The sequence below is a fragment of the Pseudorca crassidens genome, chromosome 16 (genome assembly GCF_039906515.1).
Source record: "Pseudorca crassidens isolate mPseCra1 chromosome 16, mPseCra1.hap1, whole genome shotgun sequence".
NCBI lineage: Eukaryota > Metazoa > Chordata > Mammalia > Artiodactyla > Delphinidae > Pseudorca > Pseudorca crassidens.
Window position 1 is genome coordinate 41,382,737 of NC_090311.1, and position 18,985 is coordinate 41,401,721.

At 36.5% G+C, this 18,985-nt stretch overlaps 1 protein-coding gene across 1 annotated transcript in view; it reads right to left on the reverse strand.

Moving 5' to 3' along the window:
* The window catches only part of PCDH15 (protocadherin related 15), a 1,039,293-nt gene that overhangs the window by 442,635 nt on the left and 577,673 nt on the right, over positions 1-18,985 (reverse strand). The window contains exon 6 of the mRNA XM_067710150.1: positions 5,819-5,979. Within this exon, the coding sequence (XP_067566251.1) occupies positions 5,819-5,979 (161 nt within the window). The remainder of the gene's footprint in view (positions 1-5,818; positions 5,980-18,985) is intronic.

The following is an 18,985-nucleotide window of genomic DNA, read 5'->3' on the forward strand; positions in this document are numbered from 1 at the left end:
AAGCTTCACAAGGGAATTCTACCAAACATTTAAAGAGTTAATACCTATCCTTCTCAAACTATTCCAAGACAAAATACAAATGAAAGGAATGCTTCCAAACTCATTCTATGAGGCCAGCATTACCTTGATACCAAAACCAGACAAAGACATTATAAAAAGAGAAAATTAGAGGCCAATATTCCTGATGAACATAGATGCAAAAATTCTTAACAAAATATTAGCAAACTGAATTCAACAATATATTAAAAGGTTCATACATCATGATCAAGTGGGATTTATTCCAGGGATGCAAGGATGGTTCAATATTTGCAAATCAATCCAAATTATACACCATATTACCAAATGAAGGATAAAAATCATATGATCATCGCAATAGATACAAAAAAAGGATTTGACAAAATTCAACATCCATTCATGATTAAAAAAAAAAGACTCTCAACAAAGTTGGTAGATTGGTACTATAGCTCAACACAATGGCCAATTTTTTTTTTTTTTGCTAAGAACATAGTATTGATTTAACAACAAGCGATTGGTCTTACATGTATTACTATGCACCATTACTTTCTCTGTTCAAACAACCAAAACTAAACAAATCAAATGCAATGCTATTTATTTTTTGTTGATTTTCACAGGTGATCCTTTGATGTTGAGTTTGTCCACAGAAACATTTGATCTTCTCCCACGTTCAATGGCTGGACTTAGATGAAATTTCTCCCTTCTTTTAAGTTCTTGGGATCCTGAATTCTCATGACCAATGCTTCACATCCTAGAGTTTTCTAGATTGCACCAGTGTCCCCTTGGTTGGTAATTCAGAATCTCATTTTGCCACTCATCATCAAAAGCATGAACATCACTTTCATTCATATTGATGAACTCTTGATTGACCTCTTTATCTCCAGTCTTGCTGTTCTTTGACTTTTTCTTTTCTTTTTTTTTTTTTTTGCGGTACACTGTCCTCTCACTGTTGTGGCCTCTCCCGTTGCAGAGCACAGGCTCCGGACACGCAGGCTCAGCGGCCATGGCTCACGGGCCCAGCTGCTCAGTGGCATGTGGGATCTTCCCGGACCGGGGCACGAACCCGTGTCCCCTGCATCGGCAGGCGGACTCTCAACCACTGCATCACCAGGGAAGCCCTATTCTTTGACTTTTTAATGACATGAGTTTGGTCATGAAGGTGATGACCAACAGCCATTTTTTCTAGTCCACTCTCAAGAATCTCTCAGTGCCCTCCTACTTTCTTTTATTCCTCCTGGAGCCCTGCGAGTTTGAGTTGAGGTCTGGAAAATCTTTGGTTGTTCATCTCCTACTTTGGAATAAGTCATAACTGAGGAAGAACTAAACAAATGTCCATTTGGATCCATTGAAAAGTGACCAAAGTTTCTTTGTAATTCCTGCATACTGTTTCGTATATTTAACATTATTTGGTCCATTGACTGAAGAGGGTTGACATCTGTACAAGTCAAGGAGTTTTCTCCATCCTCATATCCCGTACGGTTACAAGCTCTTCCTCTACCATCAGAGATGTTGAACATGTCTCTTCCAAAAGGTTCAGAAAAATTTCTCATCATCTGTCGCATACTTTCTCAGTGTGCCATGAACGAATCAGAGAAGAAGGGATCATCCTCAAAGCTGCTGCTCAGCATCCCAAACATCCTGGCTCTGTCTCAGGTGGCGACATTCACGGACAGACTGGAAAACGATGCAACTTGCCGCGGCCGCAGACTGAGCCAGCCTGTTCAATAATGGCCATTTATGACAAACTCACAGCTAACATCATACCCAATGGTGAAAAGCTGAAAGCTTTTCCTCTAAGATCAAGAATAAGACAAGGGGGCTTCCCTGGTGGCGCAGTGGTTGAGAGTCCGCCTGTCGATGTAGGGGAGGCGGGTTCGAGACCCGGTCCGGGAGGATCCCACGTGCCTCGGAGCGGCTGGGCCTGTGAGCCATGGCCGCTGGGCCTGCGCGTCCGGAGTCTGTGCTCCGCAAAGGGAGAGGCCACAGCAAGTGGGAGGCTCGCGTACCGCAAAAAAAAAAAAAAAAAAAAAAAGAATAAGACAAGGATGCTACTCTCACCACTTTTGTTCAACATAGTATTGGAAGTCCTAGTGCCAGCAATTAGACGAGATAAAATAAATAAAAGATATCCAAATTGGAAGGGAAGAAGTAAAACTGTCACTATTTGCAGATGACATAATACTATATGTAGAAAACACTAAAGACTTCACAAAAAAATTACTATAACTAATAAATAAATTCAGTACAGTTTCAGGGTACAACAAATTTAATATACAGAACACTGTTTCATTTCTATACATTAATAATGAACTATCAGAAAGAGAAATCAAGTAAACGATCCTACTTACAACTGCATTAAACAGAATAAATACCTAGGAATAAATTTAACCAAGGAGATGAAAGATCTGTACTCTGAGAACTCTAAGATGTTGATGAAAGAAATGGAAGATGACACAAATAAAAGGAAAGATATACCTTTTTTGTGGACTGGAATAATTAATATTGTTAAAATGCCCATACTATCTAAAGCAATCTACAGATTCAACACAATCCCTATCAAAATAATCATGGCATTTTTCACAGAACTAAAACAAATAATCTAAAAATGTGAAAAGGGGATGATATCAGAATAAAATGAATACACTTAACTTTTGGGGAAAAATCACTCCTGTTTTATTTTGTTTCATTTTTCTCATGTTACTATAGACATGTGCTAAATTTTAAAGACTGGCCCTTTACCTATATATTTATCTCTAAATCTACTGCACAGTTTATGAAAGAAAATACTGAATTAGCAAAACTTTGTTTCCTTTCAGCTCTAACATTCAATAATTCTGTAAAGCATCTATACTCAGCTAACTTTAAATGATACTGTATTAAAAATACATGCTCTATCTAGTTAATCTTGCCTTGATCTTACATTTGATATTACTATCTGGCTTTTCCTCTCTTCTTCCTGATTTCTCTGTCAGTGAGGGCTCCACCACCTTAATTTTGTAACAGAAACCATTTAATCTCACACTTTCAATTTCTGGATTGAGGGCATTCTTAATTAACATTATTATTTTTTACCCTGAACTGAAAGCATTTTCCTCATCAACCTTTCTCAACTAATGCTGCCAGGAAAGAAAATAAAGGCATAACGTCTTATTATTTATCTGTCACTCCTTCATGGTCACAAATTCTATTTGGAAAAAAAAAAAAAAGCTGCAAAGTGCCCCTACTCATAGAAGGCCCGGCCCAAATCCTGTGTCTATTTTAATTCCGGTTTTGTAAGTCCCACCACCCTGTAAGAGTACTTGTACAAAATGGCAAACTTAGATCTTTGTCATGACGTTCTTTAACTATACAGGCTTGAATTCACTTAGATAAATAATTGTATATTTATCTAGATAATTATATATAATTATAAATAAATTATCTAAATAATTAGATAAATGTTTAGAACATATTTTATTTACTATCTTGTCATTATTTCAATAAGTTGATTTGCCAATTGGTAAATACATTGCAAATATGTAAGCATATTTTTGTTTTCTTTTGTTTTGTTTTTCTTTACAGATTTCCCTCTGCCATATTCATTTAACATTTAATATTCTTTAGGTGTCCTATTCTCCAGCATCTTTAGCTAATTTCAGGTAGGTGTCCAATGACAACACTTTAATTTGTAAAACATCTTTTCAAGTTTAACTTAACCATAGCATTTCTAATCCAAAAGAACATTTTAAATGGAAAGGAAATTATTTTTGATTATTGTCTTAAAAAAAAAGCCTGGATGGTTCTTTAAATGATACGTGTGCACATTTTTGTAATTATTTCTTTCAGGTCAAATCAATTTTTAAGTGTATTCCCATGATACTATTTCAGTTTGCCCAATGTCCAATAAATGCTGCCCTTATCAGAAATTAAAAAACAATAATACCAAGGAAACAGATAAGTATCTTAAAAAGTGAAGATGATTTTTGGTAATTAAAACAATGTTGTAGGTTGGAGACACGGAATGCATTTTATGAATACTGAAGGTTACCTTTTCCTTTGTCTCATAAATCAGACCTAGAACTTATGCTTTTTAATATCAAATTGAGAAAAAAAACTGATTCCAAAAAGAAAGTAATTTACCAGTAAACAAGTAAATTATCATAATCATAGGTGATTTTAAAAAAGGAAACAAAATATAAAATGACAGTGGCCTAAAATAGATAAATATTCTATAATTCTCCAAACATGTTACATTATAAAATTCATATGACTTGGATATGAGTATTCCTACTTAAAGCCAGTAAAGGATGCCTTGTGGGGAGTGGGAAGAACAAGTAAAGGGGGTCAACCATACGATGATGGATGATAACTAGACTTGTGGTGGTGATCACTCTGTAGTGTAAACAGATTTTGAACTATAATGCTGTACACCTGAAACCAGGTGTAATATAATATAGTATGATGTAATTTAAAAAAAGAAGGATGCCTGTGAGTAACACAGCTTGGGGAGACTCTTGCACCTTGCCAGTTTGTGCCGTTATCCAAATTGCTTTCATAAAAGCAAGACTTATTATAAGATAACTTAAGATAAGGCAAGATAAATTCTAAGATAACAACTGTCCTTATTCCGTTTTACGCCTTCTTAACCACCCAGACAAAACTGTAAATTGTGGGGTGTGAAAAATGTTGCCATGATGAAACGACATAGTGAGTGAGGGCAATGATGGAGATGGGAACAGCATCAAGGATGACTTTTTCCCCCCTAGGTTGAGCCAACAGACTCATTCCTGTTCTCCACTGATATCCTCCTCTCACATCTGTCCCCACTGCTCAGTCAGCTGAATTATGGGCCTCCCCAAGTGTACAGGGCAGCCCATGCTGGTGGGAGAGTCCTATTACTGCCCACCTCAACACAAAGCTCTTAAAGGCTCTGAATTTTAGATATGAAATAGATTAGGGATCATCTACTTCACACATATTTAAAGTGAATCATAAATCCCGAACACTGTGGTGATATGATTCAGGTTCCCTAGGTTGAATATCTGACATTTCGATTTTATAAAGTGGAAATTTGGGAGTTGGCATGTTTAGATGTACTTCTCAAGTTTTCCCAAGGTCCTGTACAATTACTGGTTATAACACCCACACACATACATACACACACTTTTCTCTGCACTCAAGACTAGAATGCAAATAAGTGAGACTAAAGTTACATTACTGAGCTACTTAAATCTACTCATGTTTTTTAACTTTTTCAGAAAGAAGACATTTAACTTTGGTTATTTAGGTATTATTAATACCTAACTACTTAGGTCATACTACCTGAGAGCAACTGGACTGGGACACTGCCAGGAAACTTCTGCTCACCTTCTTTTCATTTTTTTCAGCTCTATAAGCACATTGCCATTCATCTCTCAATGAACACTTACTGCTTGAAGAGCACCCGCCTGTTAGTAGTTCAACTAAAGTTTCTGTCCTCAAGCCAACATGTAGTTGTACTCTCAAATTCTGCCATGAATTGGGCTGTGCGTATCCTGCTTTTCCAAGGTTACCACCCCTTTATTCTGAGCACTCTGTTCTCTCCTTATTCAGAAGTCTGACAAGCTTCCAGGATGTCAGAAGAGGAATACAATGGTTCTCTCAGACACAGATGGTTCCTCTTTCTTTTTCTTCTTTCAAGGAGTTAAAAAAAATGTTTTTGTTGATGAACACAGAAAATAAACTCAAATTATATAACAAAAATTTGATATATCAACAAATACATGCAGATATTTAAATGATGATTAAGTTGTAACAGAGGGACAAAGAAAAAAAATGTACTAACATCTCTATCCAGAACTCTGCCCGTGCTGTTCAGGAAAAGCATTTGTTTAACAGGATCCAGCAATACCCAATAATCCACGTTGTCCTTTAAAGAAAGTTCTATGGTTGGCTCTGGTCCTCCAGCAGTCCCTTTGATCAGCATGTTATCCACCAGAATAGTACCTGCAAACCAAAGAGAATTACTTGAAAATATATTCTACCTGTATGCATTCTTTAACAAAGATCATATGCTTAAACCCCAGCTGACTTGCAAATCTGTTTCAAACCGAAGATATTCAACTTTGTATCTGTCATGATATAGAAAATGTCCTGCTTCAAAAAGGCAAAAATACCTTTATAATGCTATTTATAAATGATATTTTGGGGAGATGAGGTGGGAGACAGATTCAAACACTTGGTGAGTCTCATCATCTATTTCTTGCATCCTTTTAACAGCATGAATCTGTTCCCCGCCCTGTCCATCACTTCTCGCAGGAGTTATCACTGAATTTTATCCTGAACAAAAGGAAAGCCTATAATAACAGAGGCTGATACTTCAATTCACTCAGTAAGACTTCTGATATGAAAAGAGATATCCTGAAAATAAGAGAAAGGAAGAGATAAAGAAGTAGCAGAGACTCCCATGGTGAGAACTGCTTCTTCATCTTTTATCTTAGAGCAAATCCATAAACCATAAATCTTAATGTGAAAGACAAAACTAGTGTTCAGATACACAATAGAAGCCATTCTTCTCTAAGACATGTCTGGGGTACTCAACTAGAACAACATACTATTTTAATGTGACATTTCAATGTTTGCTTTCTTATTATTCTTTCCGTGGGCTGAATTGTAGACACTTGTTGAGTAAGAGCTGAAGCGAGAGATCTCTAATCTCTCCAACTCTGTTAAAGATTCCGTCTATTTTAAAAATTGAATGCAAACAGCACTGATGCAATTCAAATCCCCTCTTTTTTCCCATGCTGCAATGACCCCTTTGACAAACAATAATGTACTATAGCTTACAGCAATCATTTTCAGCTGATCCATTTTACTAAACTTATGGTATAAAGAAGAGATGTGGCCATGCAAATAAAATGTACCCTCCTAAGGACACTAGAATAAATGGCACATATCTAGAAAATTCATTGACTTAGGATAGCATACAAGAATATATAATCTATAAATATGAATCTAGCTTGAAGAATAATAATACAATATGTATTGCTGCATTTTCATAAGGCACAAAATTGGCTTCAATATTGTATCATTGCACAATTACAAATAAAAGGCGGGGACTCTGGAAGATTTTTGTCAGCAAGTTAATAATAATAATAGTAATAATAATAATCTATAATATCTCTTTATCATGTTATTACTAATGAGCTTTATCTCACTAGGGAATGTTGAAATGAACCATTCTTTTATAACAATATATCTAAATAATGTTTAAATACACACTCACACACATACTTTTCTAAATGGCAGATTATTTACTTCTACTTTTTCACATACTAGTACACATATATGTAAATATATGAGCGAAACTGATCCTGCCATTTTTCTACTCAACTAGCAAATATATAATCTACAGATATTACATCCAAAAGTATAGATCAGACAATGATGGCATTTTCTGGTCTACAAATATGTTCTAGGCCTGAGTATACACTCTTTTACAAATACTTCACACAACTAACCTTTGAAAAATTATTTGGCCTGTGTTTTCAATATGTAATTAAGAAATTAAAGGGGATTATATTTTCTGATTAAGAAAAAAATAAAGTATAATAAGTAGGTCAACTAACATTAACATTTATGCCTTGACTCATAATGCATAACAGCAGTAATAGCAGGTCTTTCTCTAGTGTACATACACTCTATGCAGGTTCACGAAGGGAAGGCATAATAAACAATGGTTGAAATCAGGAAAAAGGAATTCACTTAGTTTGACACTCATGTCATAGAAGTGAAGAGAGCTGGCCCTGGAACTGACAGAGTTAGAATCTAATCCTGGATCCACAATTTAAGAGCCATGTGAAAGTGGACAGATTACATAACTACTCACCTTCAATTTCTCTCTTCTACAAAATCAAAAATCAATACCACAATGGAAGAGGTATTTTTTATTATAGCACCATATGTATGCAGTTGAAAAAAAACTTGTATTCTTGTATCGAAAGCACTAACAAAAGCTGAAACAGTCACAATCAAAATACTAGCACAGTTAAGTATTTAATGATATTTTCTTCAAGCATCATAGTCAATATTTACAGCCTTAAATATTGGGGTTTATGCTTCTTCCTTCAAGAAGTAGGTATTGAGGGTCATTTGCTTCTAAATGCAGATTTTTTTCAATGAAATTGAAAATTTGATCCAGCATTTAGCTTTCTTCATTAATCTATTGTTTTAAACTCAGAAAAAAATTTCACACCTCCTTCATCTGTACCCACAGCTTCTCCATATTAACATATTATCAATCATAACCACTAATGTAAACTCTACTTGCATTAAATAAAGGTGCTGCAGATCTTCAGCTTTTTTCTTAAGATCTGCTTACATAGCTATTTATTTTTAACTGTGATAAAAATGTGCCCAGAATATGTTAAAACATAAATATACTGTAAAATAACATATGAATCAATAAAATCCCTTCCTTATACCAACTCCATTCCCCTATTTACCAATGTGTATAAGATAATTTGCATCAAAGAAGAGCTGTTGGGTTGATCTGATGACTAAATGAGATAATGCATGTGAAGTACTGATTGCAGTCCCTGGTATAGAATAAGCAATTGACAAATGTGAATTATGTTTATTGTTGTTAATGTTATTAATTATATTATATATATTTATATTATATTAACTCCATTTTGGAAGCAAAAGCATTTGAAACTAAAGCAAAATGACTTATTTTATGTCCCAGAAGTTTTTACAAACCAAGTCTACTCTTCATGTCACAAAGCTAAGGCATGTGTGGCAAGCCATCTGAAGAATTCATAGGGGCCCAAAGGATTTGAATGCAAAGTAATCTCTCTGGGAAGTTAGAAGGTAGGGAGAGAATGCTCACTATAGGTGAACTTGTAAAGATAATTCTTTGTCTCTGGTGATGGCAATCCATCCAAGGATTGATAGGCAATCCCTGCTATCACTAGGGAGTGACCCACTCTTTCCACTTTCTAACTTCACACAATTTTGATTTTGCTCATAGAAACTAAAATTAGATTTGATGGCAAGAAAAGGATCTTATTCACAAATTCATAGTAGTAGTGATCTTTAGCTTGAACACTTTTTACTCATCCCCAGCACACATTTGGTTCTATTAGGGACCACACACACACAGACACACACACGTTTATTATAGGAACTAAATCATAACTGGATATTTAATATATTCCTGAATATTGTATTTGCTTCTTTAAATAGGCAGTTATAACACAAGTGGGTTACTTTCTAAAAATGCTATGGAGGTGGCAGTGGGGAGAGGGGTCCATTGCCTTTCTAATTAACCTAATTCAATGACTCTGAAAGAGTAAGTTCTACAGGGAAAGAGTAACTGACTGGGTTCATTCCAAACATTAAAATAAGAAAATCACTCTGTGCACAGAACACACTACTTGCTAGAAAACAATTAATTATGCAAAGGTGTATAACCAATACGAATTGCATAAAATCTCTCCCAACAATCTTTCCCCAGTTTAAGTCAACTAGAAGAATGTTCAGCTACATCATATAGGCAGAAGCATCTGTTGCATTTTCTTGTATATTACTCCTTGTAAATGAAACCATAAACAAAGCTCCCAAATGTACATTATTTGATTAAAACAAAGTTTCTTAAAAAGTGAAATTATAGCTAATATATAGTTTTTCAGTGAGGTTAAACAGTAAGCATGGCCATTATGTAGTTGTTTATTGAGTAAAATCTAGATTCGAAGATTATCAGGCTAAGTAAAACTCTTCTTATGCTCAAATCCTCATCTTTGTTGAAACTTTCCTGGACTTTTCTTGATTTTTCACACTTCTTGGTTTACAATTATATAAATTACACATTTTAGCTAAGCCTATGTTCATATCATATCTAGATAACTACTTGGTAAAAGGGAAGGAAATATATGTGTATTCAGCAACTTCATAAAGAAAATAGCAATATTAATTGGGCTGTGTTTGAATGCTGGGGATATATTAGCCACATACAATATTTGCTAAAGATGGAAAATGATACCAATCAAGTCAATAGTGATGAAACTAAAACTTACAAAAGCTAAAAGCATACTTCTTTGCAAAATTATGTTAGTCTTTAAAATTTATATTTTATTTACTTCAGAAGAACAGACCATTACAAAATGGGCAGCTTTGTTCAAGTGTACTTCACTCACATTACTTAAGTAACAATACCTTTTATTTACTTATATTTTACTTCGCGATGCATAACAGGTGATATATCAAGTATGGCACAGGCATACAAGTATAAAACTTTAAGAATAAAGGGATTTTTTTTCCCTTCTAGTCTTAACTTTTTCCTTAGGAATTGATATAAATATCTTGACATTTAGACAATTGCTATTATCTCTATTCTGTTGTAAATAAAATATTAAGTAAATGTACGTATGTTATGCATTTTGATGTAATAGGCATGTTCATTTGCTCAACTAAAAATAAGATCACAGAATTTTAGAATTAGAAAAGAACCTACCATCTCATATATATATCATATATATATGGAAAACGAAGCCAAACCTCTGGTATCTCAAAATTTCCCTACCCCGAGCATTGAAATAACCTGACCAAGGTGGCACAGCTAATAAAACCATATCCAATACCAAATCCCAGGTTACTAATTCACAGTTTAGATATCCTTTCCCTATATCTTGCGTTCACCTTGAAAATACACAAACTTTTTAATTTAAATATGAAATTACGGGGACTTCCCTGGTGGTCCAGTGGTAATACAGGGGACGTGGATTCGATCCCTCGTCAGGGAACTAAGATCCCACATGGCGCGAGGCAACTAAGCCCACACACCACAACTACTGAGCTCATGTGCCTCAACTAGAGAGACTGCGTGCCACAAACTACAGAGCCCAAATGCTCTGGAACCCACATCCTACAACTAGAGAGCCCACGAACCCTGGAGCCTGTGTGCCACAACTAGAGAGAAGCCCACACACTGCAACAAAGAGCCTATACACCATAATGAAAGATCCTGCACACTTCAACAAAGATCCCGTGTGCCACAACTAAGACCCAATGCAGCCAAAAATAAAATAAATAATAAATAAATCTTTAAAAAAATGTGAAATTACGAAAACCTTGTTAGTTTTGTTTTGCGTTCATGGGAAACTCACACAAAAATCCAGTTGATGTATAAATTCATTATTTGGATTGTTGTGCCCTACAATTTTCTGACAACATTTAAAGGGTTAAAATGAAAACAATTCTAAAGATACAGGGAGAATAGTACAATGTAATTATCAACTACCTGACCTTAGAACTAATTTTCCTAAATTATAGCCATAAGAATAGATATAGTCTCTGACCTTATAGCTGACAACTCATAAAAGAGAATAGATAGTTGACATTAAGGATAACCCAATAAAACTTCAGGTCAGACTTGGAGTATCAGTTTAAGAAATGAACATACTAACCTAGAATCCCTTGGGACAAATATTGTACCTTCTTTCCACTGTGGCAGAGGGAAGAATTCTGAAGAAAGAAGCTGGATCCTGAGCTTACAGAAGCCAAAATGGCTCCATGGTAGACAGACTCTTAAGGTACCCCCATATGCCTGCCTCCTGGTTTTATGTGATTCCCTTCCCCGAGTGTGGGTGGGACCTATGACTTGCTTGTAATCAAAATAATATGACAAAGGTAATGGGAAGTTATATTTATGTGTACATTATGTGGTTATGTTACATGAGATTCTAGTGACTATCTTGTTGAAGCTCTTTCTCTCTCTTTCCCTTGCTGGATTTGACAAAACAATTAGCCATGTTGGGAGGCCCACATGGCAAGGAAGCAAGGCAGCCTTTAAGAACTGAGGGTAGTCAGATGACAGGCAGTCAGATACAGAAGACTTCAGTCCTACAACCACAAGGAAGGTGATTTTGCCAAGCCCGAGTTACCTTGGAAGCAGATGCTTCCCTAGTCAAGTCTGAGCTGAGACTGTAGCCTTGACAACACCTTGATTATAGTCTTGTTGACACCATAAGAGAAACTGGTTACACTATGCCTGGACTCCAGGCCCAAAGTAATTGTGAAATGATAAATGTGTGTTGTAAAATACTGTTTATTTCAATATTGTTATGCAGCATTAGACAGCTAAGACAGCCCTAAAGCCAAAAGATCTATGTTCAAAATCTTGGCTCCACTACTTACTAAATCTGTGATCTTAGGCAAGTTCCCAGGTTCTTGTAATCAGCAATATGCATTGTTATGAAAAATAAAGTAATGGATGTAAGTAAAGGCACATAGTTAATAAATAATACTTTTCATCTCACTGTCACTGGGATGGGAGTTTGTACAGATTGAAGCATATAAAGGTGTTATTCATACTATTTCATTCAATTTGGAACACTAGCCACACATTTTGAAACATATCACTTTTTTAACTAAGATAGAAGAAGCATACATGAAACCCAAGAGAAAAAAAGAGAAGACTGTGCATATGCATAACAGAAAATAAAAGTGGGAGGGGCAACAGTTTATTCAGTTATCACTGAGAATTTGTCATGAAGCAAAGGCCATTTCTTCCTGGTGTAAATAAAAGTGAACAAGCTAGCAAGTAAGGGAGGTCATATTACTGAGGTCAAAATGCTTATCAGCATTTACTTACTCTATCACCTGGGCTAAATGATAAAATATAAACGCTAAGTGAATTATACTATATCTAATTCACAGGCATATGAAAATGATAAAGGTTCAGACTCTCAGAATACTGCAAGATTTTATTTTCAGACCATCAAACTGATGCAATTGAAATAAAGAAACAGACCATACCATACATTTTTTTAAAAATATAATGATTATAGAATGGCAGTTAAAAAATTGAGCCAGATCCCCTATTTCCTCCCACCGGGCAGCTGCTGTTCTCTCCACCTTAAGAAATCTTTTCTCTCGATTTAAACAAATCCCTATACAACCTTATTGAGTGATCCCATAAAGATCCCCTGCTCTCAAAGCTGATGAAAAATGACGTTCATCTAATGAAAGCACATTCAAGACCGAATGTCTATTATATGACATTGCTGTGTTAGTAAATGAATTTTTGCTTCACAGCACAACTCCTCAAAAGAGTAGCTCATACTCCCTCTGCCACACCTCAACTTACATGTTTTTGAAAATATTCCAGTGAGGCTTTCAACCCGATGTCCCACCAGAAAAGTTTTTGTCTAGTTCTTATTAAGAGCCTCCACGTTCTTAAATTCGGTAGTTGGTTCTCAATCTTCAACTTTATCACCAACATTTCACATGGTTAATCACCCTCTCCTTCATATACCTCTTCTCACTTACCTTTCAGAATACCATATTTTTCTGACTTAGTTCACATCACTGTTTGCTCCCTCATGGTCTCCCCTGCTTATTCATACTTGTCTCCATGACTTTATTCTTCGTATATATTCTGCATTTTTTTCTTTTTTGATTGTCTCATCCAGGCTTATATATACTCTTGACTCATGACTCCCAAATATAAATCTCCAGTCCAGATATCTTTTTCCTCTTTTCTGGACCAAAAACACACATCCTAACTGCCTCCTCCACATCTCCACTCATATGTCGAATAAGCAAATCAAATTGAGATCTCATCATAATGAGCTTTGGATCTTCCCACACACATCTATGCCTATTCCTCATGGTGTCTTTCTCACATCAGAAAAAGGAAACTCCTTCTTTGCAATTTTTCCAGGAAGAAATTTTATTAGTCATTGTTGACTCACTGTCTCTCAAGTCCCATATCCAGTTTCTGAGAAAATACTATTATATACAGAATATAACCAGATTTGACCTTTTTGCTTTACTACCTTTATTGTTATCAACTTGGTCTGTGTGAACATTATCTCTTGACCAGAGTACAGCAATAATGTCCCAAATGATCTTTCTGTTTCAGAACTTGCTCTGTCATAGTCCATTTTCAACACAATAGCCAGAGTTACCCTTCTAAAATATGTCAGCTTACAACTTTCTAGTGGCTCCCAATCTCCCTGAAAATAAAAGCCAATTTCTTATATTATTCTAAAATGCCTGCTTTGATTCTGTTCTTTTAGCCACTAGCCTACAAACTATTTCTCCAACAGACTAAACACACTCCAAACTTAGTACATTTGCCTTATGTCCTCTACCTAGGATCTCCCTCCCCAGAAAGACACAAAATCTGCTCTTTTACTACCTTCTGCTTTGTACTCTAATATCGCTTTTTCAATGAAGCCTTCTCTAATCACTCTATTTAATGACCTGACATACCATATACAACATATCATTTATATTTTCCTATTCCCTCCAGCAAGCATCTCCCCACTCCAGATTAACTCCTGCATGATCCATTAGGAATTGTAGTTCTCTTCAGTAATGGATTTATTTTAAGCTTATAGATATTTTGAAATTTTTGGCTGGAAATAGCTCTTTTTTTTTTTCACTAGCTATCACAAAGCTTAGATTTAAAAGCATACCTCATCACTGATGGGTGAATATATTGTAACATGCATTTTTTAGCCTCAGGTATTTTATCCCCATCTTTATTTTCTTCTTTTATCTCCATTCTCATTCATAATATTATATAATATTTTATACATTTAAAAAGTATCCAGAAGAACTGTGATATAAATATATGAAAACAATTAGACAAATGCATTGTTTCCTTTTCTTTTGTTGTTTTTCTTGGGGCTATGGCCCCAGATATGTTATTAGCCTTTACAGAAAGCAAAATTATAATAAGTACAAAGCAATTAAAAGATCTTATCAAATACTGTTATATGCCAAAGTCATCTTATTTTTTCACCTGCTCTAAGAATCAGTATTTAGTACAGCAAGATATATCTTGTATCTGTTCAGAGGTCTCTGTTAGAAATGTCCTTGCACTATGGGCTCCATGTGTACAAAGAAACAGTTACTAAAACTTATCATCTCTTTCTGTGACCCAATAATTTTATTCCTAGGTTCAGACGGAAGAGAAGTTCCTGTTCTTGTATATCAGAGGGTATGTGTGTACGTGTGTGTATGGAACAGAGAGAGAGCCAAACATGGAGGAAAAACAACTTAACTCTGAGGTTTGAGGAAAATGAACGTGCACATACTCACATATTTATGTGCACTGACAGCGTTTTCTGTTTGGAACATAGAATTTAGCAATAGAATAAATTTAACATTGAGTAATATTTCTCTCCCATGTCTTTATAGTTGACCGGGAGCAGCCATTTTAAACAGTTTGGTCCGATATTCATGGACTCATCTGGGCATCTACCATAGTGTTAGCAATCAGAGAGCTCTGTCCTAGAATTGTGAACTTTAGTTCCAGAAAGAAAGGTCTGTTCTTTTTCATGTGGCTGCAGTTTAAATATAAAGCTCAGGTTTCCTCCTTTTGAAGAAATTTACTTTAAAGGAAAGGAAACAAAAGCTGATATGCACAGGAGGGTGTGATAGTAAACATAAAACAGAACTAAGCAGTGTAGATGAGAAAGGAGGTCCTAAGAATGTTTGAGACTGTAGTTTGTGTTATTCATTTTCAGGGCTAGGTTATTTCACAGCATAGTTCTTTCCACCTGACTCTCGTAACTTAGGCATATGTGTGCTTATATACCCCCAAGGAAATATTTTAATATTTATGAAATAATTTAAAAATACTACTTTTGTAATGTACATTAAGCTAGAGGTTGTATATTTGTAAGTACATTTAGCTAACTTTATTTGAAAATTCATTTATACAATGCTATATGTCCACTAGTAATTATATGAGGAAAAACCAGTGAAATGAATGAGAGAAGTACATACTGAGCCACATTGGCTCAGTGAAGACTATTCACATTATACATAATTTATGTTCCTTACCCTCGGGCTAAGCACAGTTTGCTCGAACAATGATTCCAGTATAGCAAAGAAATAGAAGCTCATGGAACAGATGTTGGGAACTAATTGTACATGGTAAGTGTTTCTCATTTGCTCTGGGGATATTCAATGATAATCACTCCTCTACTACTCTTAAATTTTACATATTTTCCTCATTTCTGGTCTCCGCTTAACATTTGAGGTATGAATGAACATTACTGTGGCTTCTATTCCATTCCATTCCATTTTTAAACCACTTCTCCTTTACCTTCAAGCTAAATAACTCATCCAGTAATGAAAAACTCTAATATTAACAATACTAAATTCCTTCTAAGCCTTAAACCTATACCTGAACATGAAATGTTTTAATTATACCACACAATGAAGCTACATGTGTCACAGCTGATATATATACAAACACACATTGAGACAAATGCATATGGAGAGAGAGAGAGAGAGAAAAAGAGACTGCTGACAAATGAAGAAACCTAAATTTCTTTTCGTTACAAATAAGTATTATGAGCTGTGAATGCCAGCATGGAATGGCAATGTGACTGAGAAAAGCATGAAAAGACATGAACGGAGTTCTTACTTCCTCATCATAATAGAGAAGATTCACGGTATGTTGCTAATCTCACTGTTACCTTAAAAGTTTTGACTTGGCAGAAATGGTATCTTACTGAGTGAAGGAGGAAACATCAGTCGGTAAAAATGAAGATATCTTTTATTTCTGTATAAAAAAAACTTTATAAAAAGTTTTTATTTTTTATATAAATAAAACTTTTAAAAATTTATAAAAATAACTTTATAAAACAACTTTATAAAAATATTAATCTTCCCTAGTTCTGTAATCTCACGTTTCCCAAATTGAGTTTTTTTAAATATAAAAAATAATGACAGCATACTAAGTCATTTCTCTTGTTCCTGTGTCCTTATAAAATGTAATGAGATGTCTATCAAAAAATTGCATTGTTGCAAAATGCGAAAGCTTCTGATCCAGCCAGAGTACAGCTAACACAAGTGTATCATAACTTTTTATTATCAATATGGGATTGAAATTCTTAACATAAGTTTTAAGTTCTGAGAGCATTTTAATTAATAATTTAAGATGTTTGGCTCATTTCCATTTGAATTTAGATTGAGGCACTCTGAAAGCCTGGTTTAATCTGTATATTTAAAATGTATATAAAATCAGCCTCACTGCATGCAAACTGGGAGCCAACTCTCCGCTCTAATTACCCTAGAACTACCAAGTCAGAACAATTTTCTAAGTCGTCAACTTATAAAGTTACTGAATGGGGCAATATAACAACCTCCTTAACTGTTGTACTAAAAAGTTGAAATGCCTATCATTTGAACAGCTGTGTTTCTTATCTCAAGACCTTGGAGCAACATCCACCATTTGTGATCCACACAAGTGCCCCTTTCTTCATCAAGCTTTGCCTCATATATTCAGTATAAAGAGCTCTCTCACTTTGAAGACACAAATAACCCATCAAAATGATTCTTAATGCTCTTATTATATACAAACCTAAACCTATTAATATGCATGTGATTTCAATTTCTAGGTTGTACGATTTTGATGGGCAGAGCTGTTCTGAAATTAGTTTTTGTATTCTTCATATCACCTAGTATTACACTTGTACAGTATAGTTTAATGCATGTTCTAGAATGGGTAAACAAGTAAAGAGGAAGGAAGGGAATGGAGAGGAAGATGGCGGAAGAGTAAGACGCAGAGATCACCTTCCTCCCCACAGATATACCAGAAATACATCTACACGTGGAACAACTCCTACAGAACACCTACTGAAGGCTGGCAGAAGACCTCAGACCTCCCAAAAGGCAAGAAACTCCCCATGTACCTGGGTAGGGCAAAAGAAAAAAAAGAAAAAACAGAGACAAAAGAATAGGGACGGCACTTGCACCAGTGGGAGGGAGCTGTGAAGGAGGAAAAGTTTCCACACACTACGAAGCCCCTTCGCGGGTGGAGACTGCGGGAGGCGGAGGGGGGAGCTTCGAAGCCGCGGAGGAGAGCACAGCAACAGGGGTGCGGGGGACAAAGCGGAGAGATTCCCGCACAGAGGATCAGGGCCGACCGGCACTCACCAGCCCGAGAGGCTTCTCTGCTCCCCCGCCGGGGTGGGCGGGTTTGGGAGCTGAGGCTTGGGCTTCGGTCAGAGCACAGGGAGAGGACTGGGGTTGGTGGCTTGAACATAGCCTGAAGGGGTTAGTGCACCACGGCTAGCCGGGAGGGAGTCCGGGTAAAAGTCTGCACCTTCCGAAGAGGCAAGAGACTTTTTCTTCCCTCTTTGTTTCCTGGTGCGTGGAGAGGGGTTTAAGAACGCTGCTTAAAGGAGCTCCAGAGACCGGCGCGAGCTGCGGCTAAAAGCGCGGACCCCAGAGACGGGCAGGAGATGCTAAGGCTGCTGCTGCCGCCACCAAGGGGCCTGTGTGCCAGCACAGGCCACTCTCCACACCCCTCTTCCGCGGAGCCGGTGCAGCCCGCCACTGCCAGCGTCCCGGGATCCAGGGACAACTTCCCCGGGAGAACGCACGGCGGGCCTCAAGCTGGTGCAAAGTCACGCTGGCCTTTGCAGCCGCAGGCCCGCCCCGCACTCCGTGCCCCTCCCTCCCCACCGGCCTGAGTGCGCCAGAGCCCCCGAATCAGCGGCTCCTTTAACCCCGTCCTGTCTGAGCAAAAAACAGACGCCCTCCAGCGACCTACATGCAGAGGCAGGGCCAAATCCAAAGATGAGCCCCGGTGAGCTGTGAGAACAAAGAAGAGAAAGGGAAATCTCTCCCAGCAGCCTCAGAAGCAGCGGATTAAAGCTCCACAATCAACTTGATATACCCTGCATCTGTGGAATACCTGAATAGACAACCAATCATCCCAAATTAAGGAAGTGGACGTTAGGAGCAAGATCTATGATTTTTTTCCCTTTTCCTCTTTTTGTGAATGTGTATGCTTCTGTGTGAGATCCTGTCTGTATAGTCTTGCTTCCACCATTTGTCCTAGGGTTCTATCCGTCCATGGTTTTTTTTTAAATTTTTTTCTTAATAATTAATTTTAATTTTAATAACGTTATTATACTTTGCCTTCTTTCTTTCTTTCTTTCCTTCCCTCCTTTAGACAACGAATCATCCCAAATTGAGGAGG